General features: G+C 46.8%; 1 protein-coding gene across 1 annotated transcript in view; it reads right to left on the reverse strand.

The window, feature by feature from the left end:
* Positions 1-16,530: 16,530 nt before the first annotated feature.
* Positions 16,531-27,299, reverse strand: part of RPP25L (ribonuclease P/MRP subunit p25 like) — a 49,921-nt gene continuing 39,152 nt past the window's right edge. Inside the window, exon 2 of the mRNA XM_072154991.1 lies at positions 16,531-17,245. Coding sequence (XP_072011092.1) covers positions 16,692-17,237 — 546 coding nt within the window. The 5' untranslated portion in view covers positions 17,238-17,245 and the 3' untranslated portion in view covers positions 16,531-16,691. The remainder of the gene's footprint in view (positions 17,246-27,299) is intronic.

Raw genomic sequence — 27,299 nt, forward strand, 5'->3', positions numbered from 1 at the left:
ATGTGACCATACAGCACCCTGGAGCCCTGGTGCCCCCTTCCCTATGACTATGCAGCACCCTGGAGCCCTGGTACCCCATCCCTGTGACTATACAGCACCCTGGAGCCCTGGTGCCCCCTCCCTGTGACTATACAGCACCCTGGAGCCCTGGTGCCCCCTCCCTGTGACTATACAGCACCCTGGAGCCCTGGTGCCCCCTCCCTGTGACTATGCAGCACCCTGGAGCCCTGGTGCCCCCTCCCTGTGACTATGCAGCACCCTGGAGCCCTGGTGCCCCCTCCGTGTGACTATACAGCACCCTGGAGCCCTGGTGCCCCCTCCCTGTGACTATGCAGCACCCTGGAGCCCTGGTGCCCCCTCCGTGTGACTATACAGCACCCTGGAGCCCTGGTACCCCCTCCATGTGACTATGCAGCACCCTGGTGCCCCCTCTATGTGACTATGCAGCACCCTGGAGCCCTGGTGCCCCCTCCCTGTGACTATACAGCACCCTGGAGCCCTGGTGCCCCCTCCCTGTGACTATACAGCACCCTGGAGCCCTGGTGCCCCCTCTATGTGACCATACAGCACCCTGGAGCCCTGGTGCCCCCTCTATGTGACCATACAGCGCCCTGGTGCCCCCTCCATGTGACCATACAGCATCCTGGGGCCCTGGTGCCCCCTCCCTGTGACTATGCAGCACCCTGGAGCCCTGGTGCCCCCTCCGTGTGACTATGCAGCACCCTGGAGCCCGGGTGCCCCCTCCATGTGACCTTACAGGACCCTGGAGCCCTGGTGCCCCCTCTATGTGACCATACAGCACCCTGGAGCCCTGGTGCCCCCTCTATGTGACCATACAGCACCCTGGAGCCATGGTGCCCCCTCTATGTGACCATACAGCACCCTGGAGCCCTGGTGCCCCCTCCATGTGACTATGCAGCACCCTGGAGCCCTGGTGCCCCCTCCCTGTGACTATGCAGCACCCTGGAGCCCTGGTGCCCCCTCCCTGTGACTATGCAGCACCCGGGAGCCCCCTCCCTGTGACTATGCAGCACCCTGGAGCCCTGGTACCCCCTCCCTGTGACTATGCAGCACCCTGGAGCCCTGGTGCCCCCTCCATGTGACTATGCAGCACCCTGGAGCCCTGGTGCCCCCTCCCTGTGACTATGCAGCACCCTGATGCCCCCTCCCTGTGACTATGCAGCACCCTGGAGCCCTGGTACCCCCTCCCTGTGACTATGCAGCACCCTGGGGCCCTGGTACCCCCTCCCTGTGACTATGCAGCACCCTGGAGCCCTGGTACCCCCTCCCTGTGACTATGCAGCACCCTGGGGCCCTGGTACCCCCTCCCTGTGACTATGCAGCACCCTGGAGCCCTGGTGCCCCCTCCATGTGACTATACAGCACCCTGGAGCCCTTGTGCCCCCTCCCTGTGACTATGCAGCACCCTGGAGCTCTGGTGCCCCCTCCCTGTGACTATGCAGCACCCTGGAGCCCTGGTGCCCCCTCCCTGTGACTATGCAGCACCCTGGAGCCCTGGTGCCCCCTCCCTGTGACTATGCAGCACCCTGGAGCCCTGGTGCCCCCTCCCTGTGACTATGCAGCACCCTGGGGCCCTGGTACCCCCTCCCTGTGACTATGCAGCACCCTGGAGCCCTGGTACCCCCTCCATGTGACTATGCAGCACCCTGGAGCCCTGGTACCCCCTCCATGTGACTATGCAGCACCCTGGGACCCTGGTACCCCCTCCCTGTGACTATGCAGCACCCTGGAGCCCTGGTGCCCCCTCCATGTGACTATACAGCACCCTGGAGCCCTTGTGCCCCCTCCCTGTGACTATACAGCACCCTGGAGCCCTGGTGCCCCCTCCATGTGACTATGCAGCACCCTGGAGCCCTGGTGCCCCCTCCATGTGACCATACAGCACCCTGGAGCCCTGGTGCCCCCTCCCTGTGACTATACAGCACCCTGGAGACCTGGTACCCCCCCCCCCTGTGACTATGCAGCACCCTGGAGCACTGGTGCCCCCTCCCTGTGACTATGCAGCACCCTGGAGCCCTGGTGCCCCCTCCATGTGACTATGCAGCACCCTGGAGCCCTGGTGCCCCCTCCCTGTGACTATGCAGCACCCTGGAGCCCTGGTGCCCCCTCCCTGTGACCATACAGCACCCTGGAGCCCTGGTGCCCCCTCCCTGTGACTATACAGCACCCTGGAGACCTGGTACCCCCCCCCCCCCTGTGACTATGCAGCACCCCGGAGCCCTGGTGCCCCCTCCCTGTGACTATGCAGCACCCTGGAGCCCTGGTGCCCCCTCCCTGTGACTATGCAGCACCCTGGAGCCCTGGTGCCCCCTCCATGTGACTATGCAGCACCCCGGAGCCCTGGTGCCCCCTCTATGTGACCATACAGCACCCTGGAGACCTGGTACCCCCCCCCCCCCGTGACTATGCAGCACCCTGGAGCCCTGGTGCCCCCTCCCTGTGACCATACAGCACCCTGGAGCCCTGGTGCCCCCTCCCTGTGACTATACAGCACCCTGGAGACCTGGTACCCCCCCCCCCCCCCCCCTGTGACTATGCAGCACCCCGGAGCCCTGGTGCCCCCTCCCTGTGACTATGCAGCACCCTGGAGCCCTGGTGCCCCCTCCCTGTGACTATGCAGCACCCTGGAGCCCTGGTGCCCCCTCCCTGTGACTATGCAGCACCCTGGAGCCCTGGTGCCCCCTCCATGTGACTATGCAGCACCCCGGAGCCCTGGTGCCCCCTCTATGTGACCATACAGCACCCTGGAGCCCTGGTGCCCCCTCCATGTGACTATGTAGCACCCTGGGCCCCCCTCGGGCAGAGCACAGACATGAATACAGAGCGGGTCCTTTGTGATGGTAATGACTCCTCCCACTGTTCGGCGCCGCACACAATGGATCTTTGTGGAGCAGGAACATTGTGGACCGATGAATGGAGAGGCCCGGGGCCGGGGGGCTCAGGACCACCAGCTCCAGAACATCACAAAGAGAAAAACAGCACAACACCGGTGCCGCCCAATAAGAAACCGGGTCACTCCACAGGAAGACCCCCCCACCCCGGCACAACAAAAGATCAGAGGGGCAGTGACCTACAGGACCCCAGAACATGATCTGCCCCAAATACTACGGGGGAGGGGGAGAGGGGTGACCCACAGATCATATAACATCACAAGAGCCAGAACTGAGCCAAGAGCGACCCCTACTGACAGCAGCCAGGAACTGCAAGAACATGTCACCTGCAGTCCCATGTAACAGCACAGATAACACAGTGATATCTCTGAGTACAGATCATGTAGTAGATGTGTCCTGCAGTCCTATGTAACAGCACAGATAACACAGTGATATCTCTGAGTACAGATCATGTAGTAGGTGTATCCTGCAGTCCTATGTAACACCACAGATAACACAGTGATATCTCTGAGTACAGATCATGTAGTAGATGTGTCCTGCAGTCCCATGTAACACCACAGATAACACAGTGATATCTCTGAGTACAGATCATGTAGTAGATGTGTCCTGCAGTCCTATGTAACACCACAGATAACACAGTGATATCTCTGAGTACAGATCATGTAGTAGATGTGTCCTGCAGTCCCATGTAACACCACAGATAACACAGTGATATCTCTGAGTACAGATCATGTAGTAGATGTGTCCTGCAGTCCTATGTAACACCACAGATAACACAGTGATATCTCTGAGTACAGATCATGTAGTAGATGTGTCCTGCAGTCCCATGTAACACCACAGATAACACAGTGATATCTCTGAGTACAGATCATGTAGTAGATGTGTCCTGCAGTCCCATGTAACACCACAGATAACACAGTGATATCTCTGAGTACAGATCATGTAGTAGATGTGTCCTGCAGTCCCATGTAACAGCACAGATAACACAGTGATATCTCTGAGTACAGATCATGTAGTAGATGTGTCCTGCAGTCCTATGTAACAGCACAGATAACACAGTGATATCTCTGAGTACAGATCATGTAGTAGGTGTATCCTGCAGTCCTATGTAACACCACAGATAACACAGTGATATCTCTGAGTACAGATCATGTAGTAGATGTGTCCTGCAGTCCCATGTAACACCACAGATAACACAGTGATATCTCTGAGTACAGATCATGTAGTAGATGTGTCCTGCAGTCCTATGTAACACCACAGATAACACAGTGATATCTCTGAGTACAGATCATGTAGTAGATGTGTCCTGCAGTCCCATGTAACACCACAGATAACACAGTGATATCTCTGAGTACAGATCATGTAGTAGATGTGTCCTGCAGTCCTATGTAACACCACAGATAACACAGTGATATCTCTGAGTACAGATCATGTAGTAGATGTGTCCTGCAGTCCCATGTAACACCACAGATAACACAGTGATATCTCTGAGTACAGATCATGTAGTAGATGTGTCCTGCAGTCCCATGTAACACCACAGATAACACAGTGATATCTCTGAGTACAGATCATGTAGTAGATGTGTCCTGCAGTCCTATGTAACACCACAGATAACACAGTGATATCTCTGAGTACAGATCATGTAGTAGATGTGTCCTGCAGTCCCATGTAACACCACAGATAACACAGTGATATCTCTGAGTACAGATCATGTAGTAGATGTGTCCTGCAGTCCTATGTAACACCACAGATAACACAGTGATATCTCTGAGTACAGATCATGTAGTAGATGTGACCTGCAGTCCTATGTAACAGCACAGATAACACAGTGATATCTCTGAGTACAGATCATGTAGTAGATGTGTCCTGCAGTCCTATGTAACACCACAGATAACACAGTGATATCTCTGAGTACAGATCATGTAGTAGATGTGTCATGCAGTCCTATGTAACAGCACAGATAACACAGTGATATCTCTGAGTACAGATCATGTAGTAGATGTGACCTGCAGTCCTATGTAACACCACAGATAACACAGTGATATCTCTGAGTACAGATCATGTAGTAGATGTGACCTGCAGTCCTATGTAACACCACAGATAACACAGTGATATCTCTGAGTACAGATCATGTAGTAGATGTGTCCTGCAGTCCTATGTAACACCACAGATAACACAGTGATATCTCTCTGAGTACAGATCATGTAGTAGATGTGTCCTGCAGTCCCATGTAACACCACAGATAACACAGTGATATCTCTGAGTACAGATCATGTAGTAGATGTGCCCTGCAGTCCTATGTAACAGCACAGATAACACAGTGATATCTCTGAGTACAGATCATGTAGTAGATGTGCCCTGCAGTCCTATGTAACAGCACAGATAACACAGTGATATCTCTGAGTACAGATCATGTAGTAGATGTGTCCTGCAGTCCTATGTAACACCACAGATAACACAGTGATATCTCTGAGTACAGATCATGTAGTAGATGTGTCCTGCAGTCCTATGTAACAGCACAGATAACACAGTGATATCTCTGAGTACAGATCATGTAGTAGATGTGTCCTGCAGTCCTATGTAACACCACAGATAACACAGTGATATCTCTGAGTACAGATCATGTAGCAGATGTGTCCTGCAGTCCTATGTAACACCACAGATAACACAGTGATATCTCTGAGTACAGATCATGTAGTAGATGTGTCCTGCAGTCCTATGTAACACCACAGATAACACAGTGATATCTCTGAGTACAGATCATGTAGTAGATGTGTCCTGCAGTCCTATGTAACACCACAGATAACACAGTGATATCTCTGAGTACAGATCATGTAGTAGATGTGTCCTGCAGTCCTATGTAACACCACAGATAACACAGTGATATCTCTGAGTACAGATCGTGTAGTAGATGTGTCCTGCAGTCCTATGTAACACCACAGATAACACAGTGATATCTCTGAGTACAGATCATGTAGTAGATGTGTCCTGCAGTCCTATGTAACACCACAGATAACACAGTGATATCTCTGAGTACAGATCATGTAGTAGATGTGTCCTGCAGTCCTATGTAACACCACAGATAACACAGTGATATCTCTGAGTACAGATCATGTAGTAGATGTGTCCTGCAGTCCTATGTAACAGCACAGATAACACAGTGATATCTCTGAGTACAGATCATGTAGTAGATGTGACCTGCAGTCCTATGTAACACCACAGATAACACAGTGATATCTCTGAGTACAGATCATGTAGTAGATGTGTCCTGCAGTCCCATGTAACACCACAGATAACACAGTGATATCTCTGAGTACAGATCATGTAGTAGATGTGTCCTGCAGTCCTATGTAACACCACAGATAACACAGTGATATCTCTGAGTACAGATCGTGTAGTAGATGTGTCCTGCAGTCCTATGTAACACCACAGATAACACAGTGATATCTCTGAGTACAGATCATGTAGTAGATGTGTCCTGCAGTCCTATGTAACACCACAGATAACACAGTGATATCTCTGAGTACAGATCATGTAGTAGATGTGTCCTGCAGTCCTATGTAACACCACAGATAACACAGTGATATCTCTGAGTACAGATCATGTAGTAGATGTGTCCTGCAGTCCTATGTAACACCACAGATAACACAGTGATATCTCTGGGTACAGATCATGTAGTAGATGTGTCCTGCAGTCCCATGTAACACCACAGATAACACAGTGATATCTCTGAGTACAGGTCATGTAGTAGATGTGTCCTGCAGTCCTATGTAACAGCACAGATAACACAGTGATATCTCTGAGTACAGATCATGTAGTAGATGTGTCCTGCAGTCCTATGTAACACCACAGATAACACAGTGATATCTCTCTGAGCACAGATCATGTAGTAGATGTGTCCTGCAGTCCTATGTAACAGCACAGATAACACAGTGATATCTCTGAGTACAGATCATGTAGTAGATGTGTCCTGCAGTCCTATGTAACACCACAGATAACACAGTGATATCTCTGAGTACAGATCATGTAGTAGATGTGTCCTGCAGTCCTATGTAACACCACAGATAACACAGTGATATCTCTGAGTACAGATCATGTAGTAGATGTGACCTGCAGTCCTATGTAACACCACAGATAACACAGTGAAATCTCTGAGTACAGATCATGTAGTAGATGTGACCTGCAGTCCTATGTAACACCACAGATAACACAGTGATATCTCTGAGTACAGATCATGTAGTAGATGTGTCCTGCAGTCCTATGTAACACCACAGATAACACAGTGATATCTCTGAGTACAGATCATGTAGTAGATGTGACCTGCAGTCCTATGTAACACCACAGATAACACAGTGATATCTCTGAGTACAGATCATGTAGTAGATGTGTCCTGCAGTCCTATGTAACACCACAGATAACACAGTGATAACTGTGGATGTTCTTGGTACTGCGGCTCTATTACTGTACATGGGACTGCAATACCAAACACAACCTTTGACCAGTAGGGGCGCTGTATTTATCAGTTATGTTACCCCTATAAGGACAGGTTACCTTCCCAGTGCTACACTGTAACGAGGCTGCAGCAGTGAGGATGTTGGGTTCTCATGTGATGAGGAGGCGCTGGGTTTAATTGGTGCTCGGGATGAGACGGAGGGAACACAATTAATAGAAACCGTCTGGGACCTAAGTGACGACTAATAAGAGCGTTCAAAGAGAATGAGACATCAAAGTGGAAGAAGCACGAGACCCCCGCGTCTGCACCAAAAGGAGGGTCCCGGGGGCGACCTACATATAACACAGGAAAAGTGACAGCTCCACTCAGCTCTGCTACACCAGAGGTACTGCTATAATACTGCCCCCTATGTACAGGAATATAACTACTATAATACTGCCTCCTATGTACAGGAATATAACTACTATAATACTGCCCCCTATGTACAGGAATATAACTACTATAATCCTGCCCCTATGTACAGGAATATAACTACTATAATACTGCCCCCTATGTACAAGAATATAACTACTATAATACTGCCCCTATGTACAGGAATATAACTACTATAATACTGCCCCCTATGTACAGGAATATAACTACTATAATACTGCCCCCTATGTACAAGAATATAACTACTATAATACTGCCCCTATGTACAAGAATATAACTACTATAATACTGCCCCCTATGTACAGGAATATAACTACTATAATACTGCCCCCTATGTACAAGAATATAACTACTATAATACTGCCCTCTATGTACAGGAATATAACTACTATAATACTGCCCCCTATGTACAGGGATATAACTACTATAATACTGCTCCCTATGTACAGGAATATAACTACTATAATACTGCCCCTATGTACAGGAATATAACTACTATAATACTGCCCCCTATGTACAAGAATATAACTACTATAATACTGCCCCCTATGTACAGGAATATAACTACTATAATACTGCCCCCTATGTACAAGAATATAACTACTATAATACTGCCCCCTATGTACAAGAATATAACTACTATAATACTGCCCCCTATGTACAGGGATATAACTACTATAATACTGCCTCCTATGTACAGGAATATAACTACTATAATACTGCCCCCTATGTACAGGAATATAACTACTATAATACTGCCCCTATGTACAAGAATATAACTACTAAAATACTGCCCCCTATGTACAAGAATATAACTACTATAATACTGCTCCCTATGTACAGGAATATAACTACTATAATACTGCCCCCTATGTACAAGAATATAACTACTATAATACTGCCCCCTATGTACAGGGATATAACTACTATAATACTGCCTCCTATGTACAGGAATATAACTACTATAATACTGCCCCTTATGTACAGGAATATATATACTATAATACTGCCCCATATGTACAGGAATATAACTACTATAATACTGCCCCCTATGTACAGGAATATAACTACTATAATACTTCCCTTCTATGTACAGGAATATAACTACTATAATACTGCCCCCTATGTTCAAGAATATAACTACTATAATACTGCCCCCTATATACAGGAATATAACTACTATAATACTGCCCCCTATGTACAGGGATATAACTACTATAATACTGCCCCCTATGTACAGGAATATAACTACTATAATACTGCCCCCTATGTACAAGAATATAACTACTATAATACTGCCCCCTATATACAGGAATATAACTACTATAATACTGCCCCCTATGTACAGGAATATAACTACTATAATACTGCCCCCTATATACAGGAATATAACTACTATAATACTGCCCCCTATGTACAGGAATATAACTACTATAATACTGCCTCCTATGTACAGGAATATAACTACTATAATACTGCCTCCTATGTACAGGAATATAACTACTATAATACTGTCCCCTATATACAGGAATATAACTACTATAATCCTGCCCCCTATGTACAAGAATATAACTACTATAATACTGCCCCCTATATACAGGAATATAACTACTATAATACTGCCCCCTATGTACAGGAATATAACTACTATAATACTGCCCCCTATGTACAAGAATATAACTACTATAATACTGCCCCCTATATACAGGAATATAACTACTATAATACTGCCCCCTATGTACAGGAATATAACTACTATAATACTGCCCCCTATGTACAGGAATATAACTACTATAATACTGCCTCCTATGTACAGGAATATAACTACTATAATCCTGCCCCCTATGTACAAGAATATAACTACTATAATCCTGCCCCCTATGTACAAGAATATAACTACTATAATACTGCCCCCTATATACAGGAATATAACTACTATAATACTGCCCCCTATATACAGGAATATAACTACTATAATACTGCCCCCTATGTACAGGAATATAACTACTATAATACTGCCTCCTATGTACAGGAATATAACTACTATAATACTGCCTCCTATGTACAGGAATATAACTACTATAATACTGTCCCCTATATACAGGAATATAACTACTATAATACTGCCCCCTATGTACAGGAATATAACTACTATAATACTGCCCCCTATGTACAGGAATATAACTACTATAATACTGCCCCCTATGTACAAGAATATAACTACTATAATACTGCCCCCTATGTACAGGAATATAACTACTATAATACTGCCCCATATCTACAGGAATATACCTACTATAATACTGCCCCCTATGTGCAGGAATATACCTACTATAATACTGCCCCCTATGTACAAGTATATAACTACTTTAATACTGCCCCCTATGTACAAGTATATAACTACTATAATACTGCCCCCTATGTACAAGTATATAACTACTATAATACTGCCCCCTATGTACAAGTATATAACTACTATAATACTGCCCCCTATGTACAAGAATATAACTACTATAATACTGCCCCCTATGTACAAGAATATAACTACTATAATACTGCCCCCTATGTACAAGAATATAACTACTATAATACTGCCCCCTATGTACAAGAATATAACTACTATAATACTGCCCCCTATGTACAAGAATATAACTACTATAATACTGCTCCCTATGTACAGGAATATAACTACTATAATACTGCCCCCTATGTACAGGAATATAACTACTATAATACTGCCCCCTATGTACAAGAATATAACTACTATAATACTGCTCCCTATGTACAGGAATATAACTACTATAATACTGCCCCCTATGTACAGGAATATAACTACTATAATACTGCCCCCTATGTACAGGAATATAACTACTATAATACTGCCCCCTATGTACAGGAATATAACTACTATAATACTGCCCCCTATGTACAGGAATATAACTACTATAATACTGCCCCTATGTACAGGGATATAACTACTATAATACTGCCCCCTATGTACAGGAATATAACTACTATAATACTGCCCCCTATGTACAAGAATATAACTACTATAATACTGCCCCCTATGTACAAGAATATAACTACTATAATACTGCCCCCTATGTACAGGGATATAACTACTATAATACTGCCCCCTATGTACAGGAATATAACTACTATAATACTGCCTCCTATGTACAAGAATATAACTACTATAATACTGCCCCCTATGTACAGGAATATAACTACTATAATACTGCCCCCTATGTACAAGAATATAACTACTATAATACTGCCCCCTATGTACAGGAATATAACTACTATAATACTGCCCCCTATGTACAGGGATATAACTACTATAATACTGCCCCCTATGTACAGGAATATAACTACTATAATACTGCACCCTATGTACAAGAATATAACTACTATAATACTGCCCCCTATGTACAGGAATATAACTACTATAATACTGCCTCCTATGTACAAGAATATAACTACTATAATACTGCCCCCTATGTACAGGAATATAACTACTATAATACTGCCCCCTATGTACAGGAATATAACTACTATAATACTGCCCCCTATGTACAAGAATATAACTACTATAATACTGCCCCCTATGTACAGGAATATAACTACTATAATACTGCCCCCTATGTACAGGAATATAACTACTATAATACTGTCCTCTATGTACAGGAATATAACTACTATAATACTGCCCCCTATGTACAAGAATATAACTACTATAATACTGCCCCCTATGTACAAGAATATAACTACTATAATACTGTCTCCTATGTACAAGAATATAACTACTATAATACTGCCCCCTATGTACAAGAATATAACTACTATAATACTGCCCCCTATGTACAAGAATATAACTACTATAATACTGTCCTCTATGTACAGGAATATAACTACTATAATACTGCCCCCTATGTACAGGAATATAACTACTATAATACTGCCCTCTATGTACAAGAATATAACTACTATAATACTGCCCCCTATGTACAGGAATATAACTACTATAATACAGCCCCCTATGTACAGGAATATAACTACTATAATACTGCTCCCTATGTACAAGAATATAATTACTATAATACTGCCCCCTATGTACAAGAATATAACTACTATAATACTGCCCCCTATGTACAAGAATATAATTACTATAATACTGCCCCCTATGTACAAGAATATAACTACTATAATACTGCCCCCTATGTACAGGAATATAACTACTATAATACTGCCCCCTATGTACAGGAATATAACTACTATAATACTGCCCCCTATGTACAAGAATATAACTACTATAATACTGCCCCCTATGTACAGGAATATAACTACTATAATACTGCCCCCTATGTACAGGAATATAACTACTATAATACTGTCCTCTATGTACAGGAATATAACTACTATAATACTGCCCCCTATGTACAAGAATATAACTACTATAATACTGCCCCCTATGTACAAGAATATAACTACTATAATACTGTCTCCTATGTACAAGAATATAACTACTATAATACTGCCCCCTATGTACAAGAATATAACTACTATAATACTGCCCCCTATGTACAAGAATATAACTACTATAATACTGTCCTCTATGTACAGGAATATAACTACTATAATACTGCCCCCTATGTACAGGAATATAACTACTATAATACTGCCCTCTATGTACAAGAATATAACTACTATAATACTGCCCCCTATGTACAGGAATATAACTACTATAATACAGCCCCCTATGTACAGGAATATAACTACTATAATACTGCTCCCTATGTACAAGAATATAATTACTATAATACTGCCCCCTATGTACAAGAATATAACTACTATAATACTGCCCCCTATGTACAGGAATATAACTACTATAATACAGCCCCCTATGTACAGGAATATAACTACTATAATACTGCTCCCTATGTACAAGAATATAATTACTATAATACTGCCCCCTATGTACAAGAATATAACTACTATAATACTGCCCCCTATGTACAGGAATATAACTACTATAATACTGCCCCCTATGTTCAAGAATATAACTACTATAATACTGCCCCCTATATACAGGAATATAACTACTATAATACTGCCCCCTATGTACAGGGATATAACTACTATAATACTGCCCCCTATGTACAGGAATATAACTACTATAATACTGCCCCCTATGTACAGGAATATAACTACTATAATACTGCCCCCTATGTACAGGAATATAACTACTATAATACTGCCCCCTATGTACAGGAATATAACTACTATAATACTGCCCCCTATATACAGGAATATAACTACTATAATACTGCCCCCTATGTACAGGAATATAACTACTATAATACTGCCCCCTATGTACAGGAATATAACTACTATAATACTGCCTCCTATGTACAAGAATATAACTACTATAATACTGCCCCCTATGTACAAGAATATAACTACTATAATACTGCCCCCTATGTACAGGAATATAACTACTATAATACTGCCCCCTATGTACAGGAATATAACTACTATAATACTGCCCCCTATGTACAAGAATATAACTACTATAATACTGCCCCCTATGTACAGGAATATAACTACTATAATACTGCCCCCTATGTACAGGAATATAACTACTATAATACTGCCCCCTATGTACAGGAATATAACTACTATAATACTGCCCCCTATGTACAAGAATATAACTACTATAATACTGCCCCCTATGTACAGGGATATAACTACTATAATACTGCTCCCTATGTACAAGAATATAACTACTATAATACTGCCCCCTATGTACAGGAATATAACTACTATAATACTGCCCCCTATGTACAAGAATATAACTACTATAATACTGCCCCCTATGTACAGGAATATAACTACTATAATACTGCCCCCTATGTACAAGAATATAACTACTATAATACTGCCCCCTATGTACAAGAATATAACTACTATAATACTGTCCTCTATGTACAGGAATATAACTACTATAATACTGCCCCCTATGTACAGGAATATAACTACTATAATACTGCCCCCTATGTACAAGAATATAACTACTATAATACTGCCCCCTATGTACAGGAATATAACTACTATAATACTGCCCCCTATGTACAAGAATATAACTACTATAATACTGCCCCCTATGTACAGGAATATAACTACTATAATACTGCCCCCTATGTACAGGAATATAACTACTATAATACTGCCCCCTATGTACAAGAATATAACTACTATAATACTGCCCCCTATGTACAGGAATATAACTACTATAATACTGCCCCCTATGTTCAAGAATATAACTACTATAATACTGCCCCCTATGTACAGGAATATAACTACTATAATACTGCCCCCTATGTACAGGAATATAGCTACTATAATACTGCCCCTATGTACAAGAATATAACTACTATAATACTGCCCCTATGTACAGGGATATAACTACTATAATACTGCCCCCTATGTACAAGAATATAACTACTATAATACTGCCCCCTATGTACAGGAATATAACTACTATAATACTGCCCCCTATGTACAGGAATATAACTACTATAATACTGTCCCTATGTACAGGAATATAACTCCTATAATACTGCCCCCTATGTACAGGAATATAACTACTATAATACTGCCCCCTATGTACAGGAATATAACTACTATAATACTGCCCCTATGTACAAGAATATAACTACTATAATACTGCCCCCTATGTACAAGAATCTAACTACTATAATACTGCCCCCTATGTACAAGAATCTAACTACTATAATACTGCCCCCTATGTACAGGAATATAACTACTATACTACTGCCCCCTATGTACAGGAATATAACTACTATAATACTGCCCCCTATGTACAAGAATATAACTACTATAATACTGTCCCTATGTACAGGAATATAACTCCTATAATACTGCCCCTATGTACAGGAATATAACTACTATAATACTGCCCCCTATGTACAAGAATATAACTACTATAATACCGCCCCCTATGTACAGGGATATAACTACTATAATACTGCCCCCTATGTACAGGAATATAACTACTATAATACTGCCCCCTATGTACAAGAATATAACTAATATAATACTGCCCCCTATGTACAAGAATATAACTACTATAATACCGCCCCCTATGTACAGGAATATAACTACTATAATACCGCCCCCTATGTACAGGAATATAACTACTATAATACTGCCCCCTATGTACAAGAATATAACTACTATAATACTGCCCCCTATGTACAAGAATATAACTACTATAATACTGCCCCCTATGTACAAGAATATAACTACTATAATACTGCCCCCTATGTACAAGAATATAACTACTATAATACTGCCCCCTATGTACAAGAATCTAACTACTATAATACTGCCCCCTATGTACAAGAATCTAACTACTATAATACTGCCCCCTATGTACAGGAATATAACTACTATACTACTGCCCCCTATGTACAGGAATATAACTACTATAATACTGCCCCCTATGTACAAGAATATAACTACTATAATACTGTCCCTATGTACAGGAATATAACTCCTATAATACTGCCCCTATGTACAGGAATATAACTACTATAATACTGCCCCCTATGTACAAGAATATAACTACTATAATACCGCCCCCTATGTACAGGGATATAACTACTATAATACTGCCCCCTATGTACAGGAATATAACTACTATAATACTGCCCCCTATGTACAAGAATATAACTACTATAATACTGCCCCCTATGTACAAGAATATAACTACTATAATACCGCCCCCTATGTACAGGAATATAACTACTATAATACCGCCCCCTATGTACAGGAATATAACTACTATAATACTGCCCCCTATGTACAAGAATATAACTACTATAATACTGCCCCCTATGTACAAGAATATAACTACTATAATACTGCCCCCTATGTACAAGAATATAACTACTATAATACTGCCCCCTATGTACAAGAATATAACTACTATAATACTGCCCCCTATGTACAAGAATATAACTACTATAATACTGCCCCCTATGTACAAGAATATAACTACTATAATACTGCCCCCTATGTACAGGAATATAACTACTATAATACTGCCCCTATGTACTGGAATGTAACTACTATAATACTGCCCCCTATGTACAGGAATATAACTACTATAATACTGCCCCCTATGTACAGGAATATAACTACTATAATACTGCCCCCTATGTACAGGAATATAACTACTATAATACTGCCCCCTATGTACAAGAATATAACTACTATAATACTGCCCCCTATGTACAAGAATATAACTACTATAATACTGCCCCCTATGTACAAGAATATAACTACTATAATACTGCCCCCTATGTACAGGAATATAACTACTATAATACTGCCCCCTATGTACAGGAATATAACTACTATAATACTGCTCACACTATATAACACACAGGTAGGGGATTAGACTGTGCAGCGCTGTATAAATAAAGGAATTATTATTATTAGGAACAGAAAACAATGGGGACCACCCGAATTTTCCAGGACCCTTTGAATAACACAGGAGGCGGAGCCTATTAGGAAACAAGCAGCACGAGAAGTAGATGAGGCCTCGCTGCTCTCTGGTGGCCGGGTGTATGTGCAGCCACTACTGCCTGTCCTGGGGGTGGGTTATGACATCACTGGTGACATCACTATAGAGGAGGAGCACGACCATGTAATAAAATAGACATTTATTGTGGGAGGAGCCTCAGATCACATGATTTCGCGTCTTATCCCAAAACACAAAGAAGAAATGAGCCGTGCAGCCTCCGCGACTGTGTCACCCTTCACCTTCCTGGGGCCCCCCCCCTACACCTTCCTGGGGCCCCCCCCCCCTACACCTTCCTGGGGGCCCCCCTGCGTCCTGTGGAGCCGCGCAGCTGCTTCCCCCCCCTGCCCGGCGCCGGTTTCCTCCTCTTTGGACCTTTAGATTCTGTTTTCAGTTCTTGGATCCACATGGACTCGTAGTCCCCCGGGGCCTGGTATCCGGCCTGGGTGGCATCTAGGGGGTCCTTGCTGAGCAGGACACAGATGGAGGGGCAGTTCCTCTTCACGGTGAGGGGGTCCAGCCCCACCTCGGGCACGATGGGCTCCCAGATCTCCTCGGTGGGGGTGTAGAAGATCCGGGTGATCTGGTGGAGATCCTTCACCCTCCTCTTCATGATCTCCACGCAGGTGATGGTCTTACCGAGGGCCCGGCCGCTGCCGCTGAACACCATCTGCCGCACCTCCGCCACCTCCATCCTCCCAATAGCGAAGCCCATCAGGTTCCGGATCTTACTGCCGTCCTTCACCTTCATCTCAATAACATCCGGGGGAAGGGCAGGGAAGGCCGGAGCCAGCGCCTTCTCCTCCACCCGAACCTTCTGGTAGTTCTCCATCTCCTGCTCTAGTAAGAGGAAGACATCACAGAGTCAGAGGGAGGAGTCACCAGCATCCATCATCATCATCATCATCCCTGCACCCAGTGCCCACCATCATCATCATCATCATCCCTGCACCCAGCGCCCATCATCATCATCATCATCATCATCATCCCTGCACCCAGTGCCCATCATCATCATCATCATCATCATCCCAGCACCCATCATCATCATGACCGCACCCAGTGCCCACCATCATCATCATCATCATCCCTGCACCCAGTGCCCACCATCATCATCATCATCATGACCGCACCCAGTGCCCATCATCATCATGACCGCACCCAGTGCCCATCATCATCATGACCGCACCCAGTGCCCATCATCATCATCCCAGCACCCAGTGCCCATCATCATCATCCCAGCACCCAGTGCCCATCATCATCATCATCATCATCATCATCCCTGCACCCAGTGCCCATCATCATCATCATCATCCCTGCACCCAGTGCCCATCATCATCATCATGACCGCACCCAGTGCCCATCATCATCATCATCATCATCATCATCATCCCTGCACCCAGTGCCCATCATCATCATCATCATCATCATCATCCCTGCACCCAGTGCCCACCATCATCATCATCATCCCTGCACCCAGTGCCCATCATCATCATCATCATCATCATCCCTGCACCCAGTGCCCATCATCATCATCATCATCATCATCATCCCTGCACCCAGTGCCCATCATCATCATCATCATCATCCCTGCACCCAGTGCCCATCATCATCATCATCATCATCCCTGCACCCAGTGCCCATCATGATCATCATCATCACTGCACCCAGTGCCCACCATCATCATCATCATCATCCCTGCACCCAGTGCCCATCATCATCATCATCATCCCTGCACCCAGTGCCCATCATCATCATCATCATCATCATGACCGCACCCAGTGCCCATCATCATCATCATCATCATCATCCCTGCACCCAGTGCCCATCATCATCATCATCATCATCCCTGCACCCAGTGCCCATCATCATCATCATCATCATCCCTGCACCCAGTGCCCACCATCATCATCATCATCATCCCTGCACCCAGTGCCCATCATCATCATCATCATCATCCCTGCACCCAGTGCCCATCATCATCATCATCATCCCTGCACCCAGTGCCCATCATCATCATCATCATCATCCCTGCACCCAGTGCCCATCATCATCATCATCATCATCATCATCCCTGCACCCAGTGCCCATCATCATCATCCCTGCACCCAGTGCCCACCATCATCATCATCATCATCCCTGCACCCAGTGCCCATCATCATCATCATCATCATCATCCCTGCACCCAGTGCCCATCATCATCATCATCATCATCATCCCTGCACCCAGTGCCCATCATCATCATCATCATCCCTGCACCCAGTGCCCATCATCATCATCATCATCATCCCTGCACCCAGTGCCCATCATCATCATCATCATCATCCCTGCACCCAGTGCCCATCATCATCATCATCATCATCCCTGCACCCAGTGCCCATCATCATCATCATCCCTGCACCCAGTGCCCATCATCATCATCCCTGCACCCAGTGCCCATCATCATCATCATCATCCCTGCACCCAGTGCCCATCATCATCATCATCATCCCTGCACCCAGTGCCCATCATCATCATCATCATCATCATCATCATCCCTGCACCCAGTGCCCATCATCATCATCATCATCATCCCTGCACCCAGTGCCCATCATCATCATCATCCCTGCACCCAGTGCCCATCATCATCATCATCATCATCATCCCTGCACCCAGTGCCCATCATCATCATCATCATCCCTGCACCCAGTGCCCATCATCATCATCATCATCATCCCTGCACCCAGTGCCCATCATCATCATCATCATCCCTGCACCCAGTGCCCATCATCATCATCATCATCATCATCCCTGCACCCAGTGCCCATCATCATCATCATCATCATCCCTGCACCCAGTGCCCATCATCATCATCATCATCATCCCTGCACCCAGTGCCCATCATCATCATCATCATCCCTGCACCCAGTGCCCATCATCATCATCATCATCCCTGCACCCAGTGCCCATCATCATCGTCATCCCTGCACCCAGTGCCCATCATCATCATCATCATCATCCCTGCACCCAGTGCCCATCATCATCATCATCATCATCCCTGCACCCAGTGCCCATCATCATCATCATCATCATCCCTGCACCCAGTGCCCATCATCATCATCATCCCTGCACCCAGTGCCCATCATCATCATCATCCCTGCACCCAGTGCCCATCATCCCTGCACCCAGTGCCCATCATCCCTGCACCCAGTGCCCATCATCATCATCATCATGACCGCACCCAGTGCCCATCATCATCATCATCATCCCTGCACCCAGTGCCCATCATCATCATGATCCCTGCACCCAGTGCCCATCATCATCATCATCATCCCTGCACCCAGTGCCCATCATCATCATCATGACCGCACCCAGTGCCCATCATCATCATCATGACCGCACCCAGAGCCCATCATCATCATCATCATCATCATGACCGCACCCAGAGCCCATCATCATCATCATCCCCGCACCCAGTGCCCATCATCATCATCATCATGACCGCACCCAGTGCCCATCATCATCATCATCATCATCATCATGACCGCACCCAGTGCCCATCATCATCATCATCATCATGACCGCACCCAGTGCCCATCATCATCATCATCATCATGACCGCACCCAGTGCCCATCATCATCATCATGACCGCACCCAGTGCCCATCATCATCATCATCATCATCATCATCATGACCGCACCCAGTGCCCATCATCATCATCATCATCATGACCGCACCCAGTGCCCATCATCATCATCATCATCATGACCGCACCCAGTGCCCATCATCATCATCATCATCATCATGACCACACCCAGTGCCCATCATCATCATCATGACCGCACCCAGTGCCCATCATCATCATCATCATCATGACCGCACCCAGTGCCCATCATCATCATCATGACCACACCCAGTGCCCATCATCATCATCATGACCGCACCCAGTGCCCATCATCATCATCATCATCCCCGCACCCAGTGCCCATCATCATCATCATCATCATGACCGCACCCAGAGCCCATCATCATCATCATGACCGCACCCAGAGCCCATCATCATCATCATGACCGCACCCAGAGCCCATCATCATCATCATGACCGCACCCAGAGCCCATCATCATCATCATCCCCGCACCCAGTGCCCATCATCATCATCATCATGACCGCACCCAGTGCCCATCATCATCATCATCATCATGACCGCACCCAGTGCCCATCATCATCATCATCATCATGACCGCACCCAGTGCCCATCATCATCATCATCATCATGACCGCACCCAGTGCCCATCATCATCATCATCATCATGACCACACCCAGTGCCCATCATCATCATCATCATCATGACCGCACCCAGTGCCCATCATCATCATCATCATCATCATCACCGCACCCAGTGCCCATCATCATCATCATCATCATGACCGCACCCAGTGCCCATCATCATCATCGTCATGACCGCACCCAGTGCCCATCATCATCATCATCATCATCATGACCGCACCCAGTGCCCATCATCATCATCATCATGACCGCACCCAGTGCCCATCATCATCATGACCGCACCCAGTGCCCATCATCATCATCATGACCGCACCCAGTGCCCATCATCATCATCATCATCATGACCGCACCCAGTGCCCATCATCATCATCATCATCATCACCGCACCCAGTGCCCATCATCATCATCATCATCATGACCGCACCCAGTGCCCATCATCATCATCATCATCATGACCGCACCCAGTGCCCATCATCATCATCATCATCATGACCGCACCCAGTGCCCATCATCATCATCATCATCATGACCGCACCCAGTGCCCATCATCATCATCATCATCATGACCGCACCCAGTGCCCATCATCATCATCATCATCATGACCGCACCCAGTGCCCATCATCATCATCATCATCATGACCGCAACCAGTGCCCATCATCATCATCATGACCACACCCAGTGCCCATCATCATCATCATGACCGCACCCAGTGCCCATCATCATCATCATGACCGCACCCAGTGCCCATCATCATCATCATCATCATGACCGCACCCAGTGCCCATCATCATCATCATCATGACCGCACCCAGTGCCCATCATCATCATCATCATCATGACCGCACCCAGTGCCCATCATCATCATCATCATCATGACCGCGCCCAGTGCCCATCATCATCATCATCATGACCGCGCCCAGTGCCCATCATCATCATCATCATCATCATGACCGCACCCAGTGCCCATCATCATCATCATCATCATCATCATGACCGCACCCAGTGCCCATCATCATCATCATGACCGCACCCAGTGCCCATCATCATCATCATCATCATCATGACCGCACCCAGTGCCCATCATCATCATCATCATCATCATGACCGCACCCAGTGCCCATCATCATCATCATGACCGCACCCAGTGCCCATCATCATCATCATGACCGCACCCAGTGCCCATCATCATCATCATCATCATCATCATGACCGCACCCAGTGCCCATCATCATCATCATCATGACCGCACCCAGTGCCCATCATCATCATCATCATCATGACCGCACCCAGTGCCCATCATCATCATCATCATCATGACCGCACCCAGTGCCCATCATCATCATCATCATCATCATGACCGCACCCAGTGCCCATCATCATCATCATCATGACCGCACCCAGTGCCCATCATCATCATCATCATGACCGCACCCAGTGCCCATCATCATCATCATCATCATCATCATGACCGCACCCAGTGCCCATCATCATCATCATCATCATGACCGCACCCAGTGCCCATCATCATCATCATCATCATGACCGCACCCAGTGCCCATCATCATCATCATCATCATGACCGCACCCAGTGCCCATCATCATCATCATCATGACCGCACCCAGTGCCCATCATCATCATCATCATCATCATGACCGCACCCAGTGCCCATCATCATCATCATCATCATGACCGCACCCAGTGCCCATCATCATCATCATCATCATCACCGCACCCAGTGCCCATCATCATCATCATCATCATGACCGCACCCAGTGCCCATCATCATCATCATCATCATGACCGCACCCAGTGCCCATCATCATCATCATCATCATCATCACCGCACCCAGTGCCCATCATCATCATCATCATCATGACCGCACCCAGTGCCCATCATCATCATCATCATCATGACCGCACCCAGTGCCCATCATCATCATCATCATCATCATGACCGCACCCAGTGCCCATCATCATCATCATGACCACACCCAGTGCCCATCATCATCATCATGACCGCACCCAGTGCCCATCATCATCATCATGACCACACCCAGTGCCCATCATCATCATCATGACCGCACCCAGTGCCCATCATCATCATCATCATCATCACCGCACCCAGTGCCCATCATCATCATCATCATGACCGCACCCAGTGCCCATCATCATCATCATCATCATGACCGCACCCAGTGCCCATCATCATCATCATGACCGCGCCCAGTGCCCATCATCATCATCATCATCATCATGACCGCACCCAGTGCCCATCATCATCATCATCATCATCATGACCGCACCCAGTGCCCATCATCATCATCATCATGACCGCGCCCAGTGCCCATCATCATCATCATCATCATCATGACCGCACCCAGTGCCCATCATCATCATCATCATCATGACCGCACCCAGTGCCCATCATCATCATCATGACCGCACCCAGTGCCCATCATCATCATCATGACCGCACCCAGTGCCCATCATCATCATCATCATCATGACCGCACCCAGTGCCCATCATCATCATCATGACCGCACCCAGTGCCCATCATCATCATCATGACCGCACCCAGTGCCCATCATCATCATCATGACCGCACCCAGTGCCCATCATCATCATCATCATCATGACCGCACCCAGTGCCCATCATCATCATCATCATCATGACCGCACCCAGTGCCCATCATCATCATCATCATCATGACCGCACCCAGTGCCCATCATCATCATCATCATCATCATGACCGCACCCAGTGCCCATCATCATCATCATCATGACCGCACCCAGTGCCCATCATCATCATCATCATCATCATGACCGCACCCAGTGCCCATCATCATCATCATCATCATGACCGCACCCAGTGCCCATCATCATCATCATGACCGCACCCAGTGCCCATCATCATCATCATCATCATCATCATGACCGCACCCAGTGCCCATCATCATCATCATCATCATCATGACCGCACCCAGTGCCCATCATCATCATCATCATCATGACCGCACCCAGTGCCCATCATCATCATCATCATCATCACCGCACCCAGTGCCCATCATCATCATCATCATCATGACCGCACCCAGTGCCCATCATCATCATCATCATCATGACCGCACCCAGTGCCCATCATCATCATCATCATCATCATCACCGCACCCAGTGCCCATCATCATCATCATCATCATGACCGCACCCAGTGCCCATCATCATCATCATCATCATGACCGCACCCAGTGCCCATCATCATCATCATCATCATCATGACCGCACCCAGTGCCCATCATCATCATCATGACCACACCCAGTGCCCATCATCATCATCATGACCGCACCCAGTGCCCATCATCATCCTCATGACCACACCCAGTGCCCATCATCATCATCATGACCGCACCCAGTGCCCATCATCATCATCATCATCATCATCATGACCGCACCCAGTGCCCATCATCATCATCATCATGACCGCACCCAGTGCCCATCATCATCATCATCATCATGACCGCACCCAGTGCCCATCATCATCATCATCATCATGACCGCGCCCAGTGCCCATCATCATCATCATCATCATCATGACCGCACCCAGTGCCCATCATCATCATCATCATGACCGCACCCAGTGCCCATCATCATCATCATCATGACCGCGCCCAGTGCCCATCATCATCATCATCATCATCATGACCGCACCCAGTGCCCATCATCATCATCATCATCATCATGACCGCACCCAGTGCCCATCATCATCATCATGACCGCACCCAGTGCCCATCATCATCATCATGACCGCACCCAGTGCCCATCATCATCATCATCATCATCATCATGACCGCACCCAGTGCCCATCATCATCATCATGACCGCACCCAGTGCCCATCATCATCATCATGACCGCACCCAGTGCCCATCATCATCATCATGACCGCACCCAGTGCCCATCATCATCATCATCATCATCATGACCGCACCCAGTGCCCATCATCATCATCATCATCATGACCGCACCCAGTGCCCATCATCATCATCATCATCATGACCGCACCCAGTGCCCATCATCATCATCATCATGACCGCGCCCAGTGCCCATCATCATCATCATCATGACCGCGCCCAGTGCCCATCATCATCATCATCATCATCATGACCGCACCCAGTGCCCATCATCATCATCATCATCATCATGACCGCACCCAGTGCCCATCATCATCATCATGACCGCACCCAGTGCCCATCATCATCATCATGACCGCACCCAGTGCCCATCATCATCATCATGACCGCACCCAGTGCCCATCATCATCATCATGACCGCACCCAGTGCCCATCATCATCATCATGACCGCACCCAGTGCCCATCATCATCATCATCATCATCATGACCGCACCCAGTGCCCATCATCATCATCATCATGACCGCGCCCAGTGCCCATCATCATCATCATCATGACCGCGCCCAGTGCCCATCATCATCATCATCATCATCATGACCGTGCCCAGTGCCCATCATCATCATCATCATCATCATGACCGCACCCAGTGCCCATCATCATCATCATGACCGCACCCAGTGCCCATCATCATCATCATCATCATGACCGCACCCAGTGCCCATCATCATCATCATCATGACCGCGCCCAGTGCCCATCATCATCATCATCATGACCGCGCCCAGTGCCCATCATCATCATCATCATCATGACCGCACCCAGTGCCCATCATCATCATCATCATCATGACCGCACCCAGTGCCCATCATCATCATCATCATCATGACCGCACCCAGTGCCCATCATCATCATCATGACCGCACCCAGTGCCCATCATCATCATCGTCATCATCATGACCGCACCCAGTGCCCATCATCATCATCATCATCATCATGACCGCACCCAGTGCCCATCATCATCATCATCATCACCGCACCCAGTGCCCATCATCATCATCATCATCATCATGACCGCACCCAGTGCCCATCATCATCATCATCATCATCATGACCGCACCCAGTGCCCATCATCATCATCATCATCATCATCATGACCGCACCCAGTGCCCATCATCATCATCATCATCATGACCGCACCCAGTGCCCATCATCATCATCATCATCATCATGACCGCACCCAGTGCCCATCATCATCATCATCATCATCATGACCGCACCCAGTGCCCATCATCATCATCATCATGACCGCGCCCAGTGCCCATCATCATCATCATCATGACCGCACCCAGTGCCCATCATCATCATCATGACCGCACCCAGTGCCCATCATCATCATCATCATCATGACCGCACCCAGTGCCCATCATCATCATCATGACCGCACCCAGTGCCCATCATCATCATCATGACCGCACCCAGTGCCCATCATCATCATCATGACCGCACCCAGTGCCCATCATCATCATCATGACCGCACCCAGTGCCCATCATCATCATCATCATCATGACCGCACCCAGTGCCCATCATCATCATCATCATCATGACCGCACCCAGTGCCCATCATCATCATCATCATGACCGCACCCAGTGCCCATCATCATCATCATGACCGCACCCAGTGCCCATCATCATCATCGTCATCATCATGACCGCACCCAGTGCCCATCATCATCATCATCATCATGACCGCACCCAGTGCCCATCATCATCATCATCATCATCATCACCGCACCCAGTGCCCATCATCATCATCATCATCATCATGACCGCACCCAGTGCCCATCATCATCATCATCATCATCATGACCGCACCCAGTGCCCATCATCATCATCATCATCATCATGACCGCACCCAGTGCCCATCATCATCATCATCATCATCATGACCGCACCCAGTGCCCATCATCATCATCATCATCATCATGACCGCACCCAGTGCCCATCATCATCATCATCATCATCATCATGACCGCACCCAGTGCCCATCATCATCATCATCATCATCATGACCGCACCCAGTGCCCATCATCATCATCATCATCATCATCATCATGACCACACCCAGTGCCCATCATCATCATCATCATCATCATGACCGCACCCAGTGCCCATCATCATCATCATCATCATCATGACCGCACCCAGTGCCCATCATCATCATCATCATCATGACCGCACCCAGTGCCCATCATCATCATCATCATCATCATCATGACCGCACCCAGTGCCCATCATCATCATCATCATCATCATGACCGCACCCAGTGCCCATCATCATCATCATCATCATCATGACCGCACCCAGTGCCCATCATCATCATCATCATCATGACCGCACCCAGTGCCCATCATCATCATCATCATGACCGCACCCAGTGCCCATCATCATCATCATCCCTGCACCCAGTGGCCATCATCCCTGCACCCAGTGGCCATCATCCCTGCACCCAGTGGCCATCATCCCTGCACCCAGTGGCCATCATCCCTGCACCCAGTGGCCATCATCCCTGCACCCAGTGGCCATCATCATCATCATCCCTGCACCCAGTGGCCATCATCATCATCATCCCTGCACCCAGTGGCCATCATCCCTGCACCCAGTGGCCATCATCCCTGCACCCAGTGGCCATCATCATCATCATCCCTGCACCCAGTGGCC

This window comes from Engystomops pustulosus, chromosome 1, assembly GCF_040894005.1.
Source record: "Engystomops pustulosus chromosome 1, aEngPut4.maternal, whole genome shotgun sequence".
Classification (NCBI taxonomy): Eukaryota; Metazoa; Chordata; class Amphibia; order Anura; family Leptodactylidae; genus Engystomops; species Engystomops pustulosus.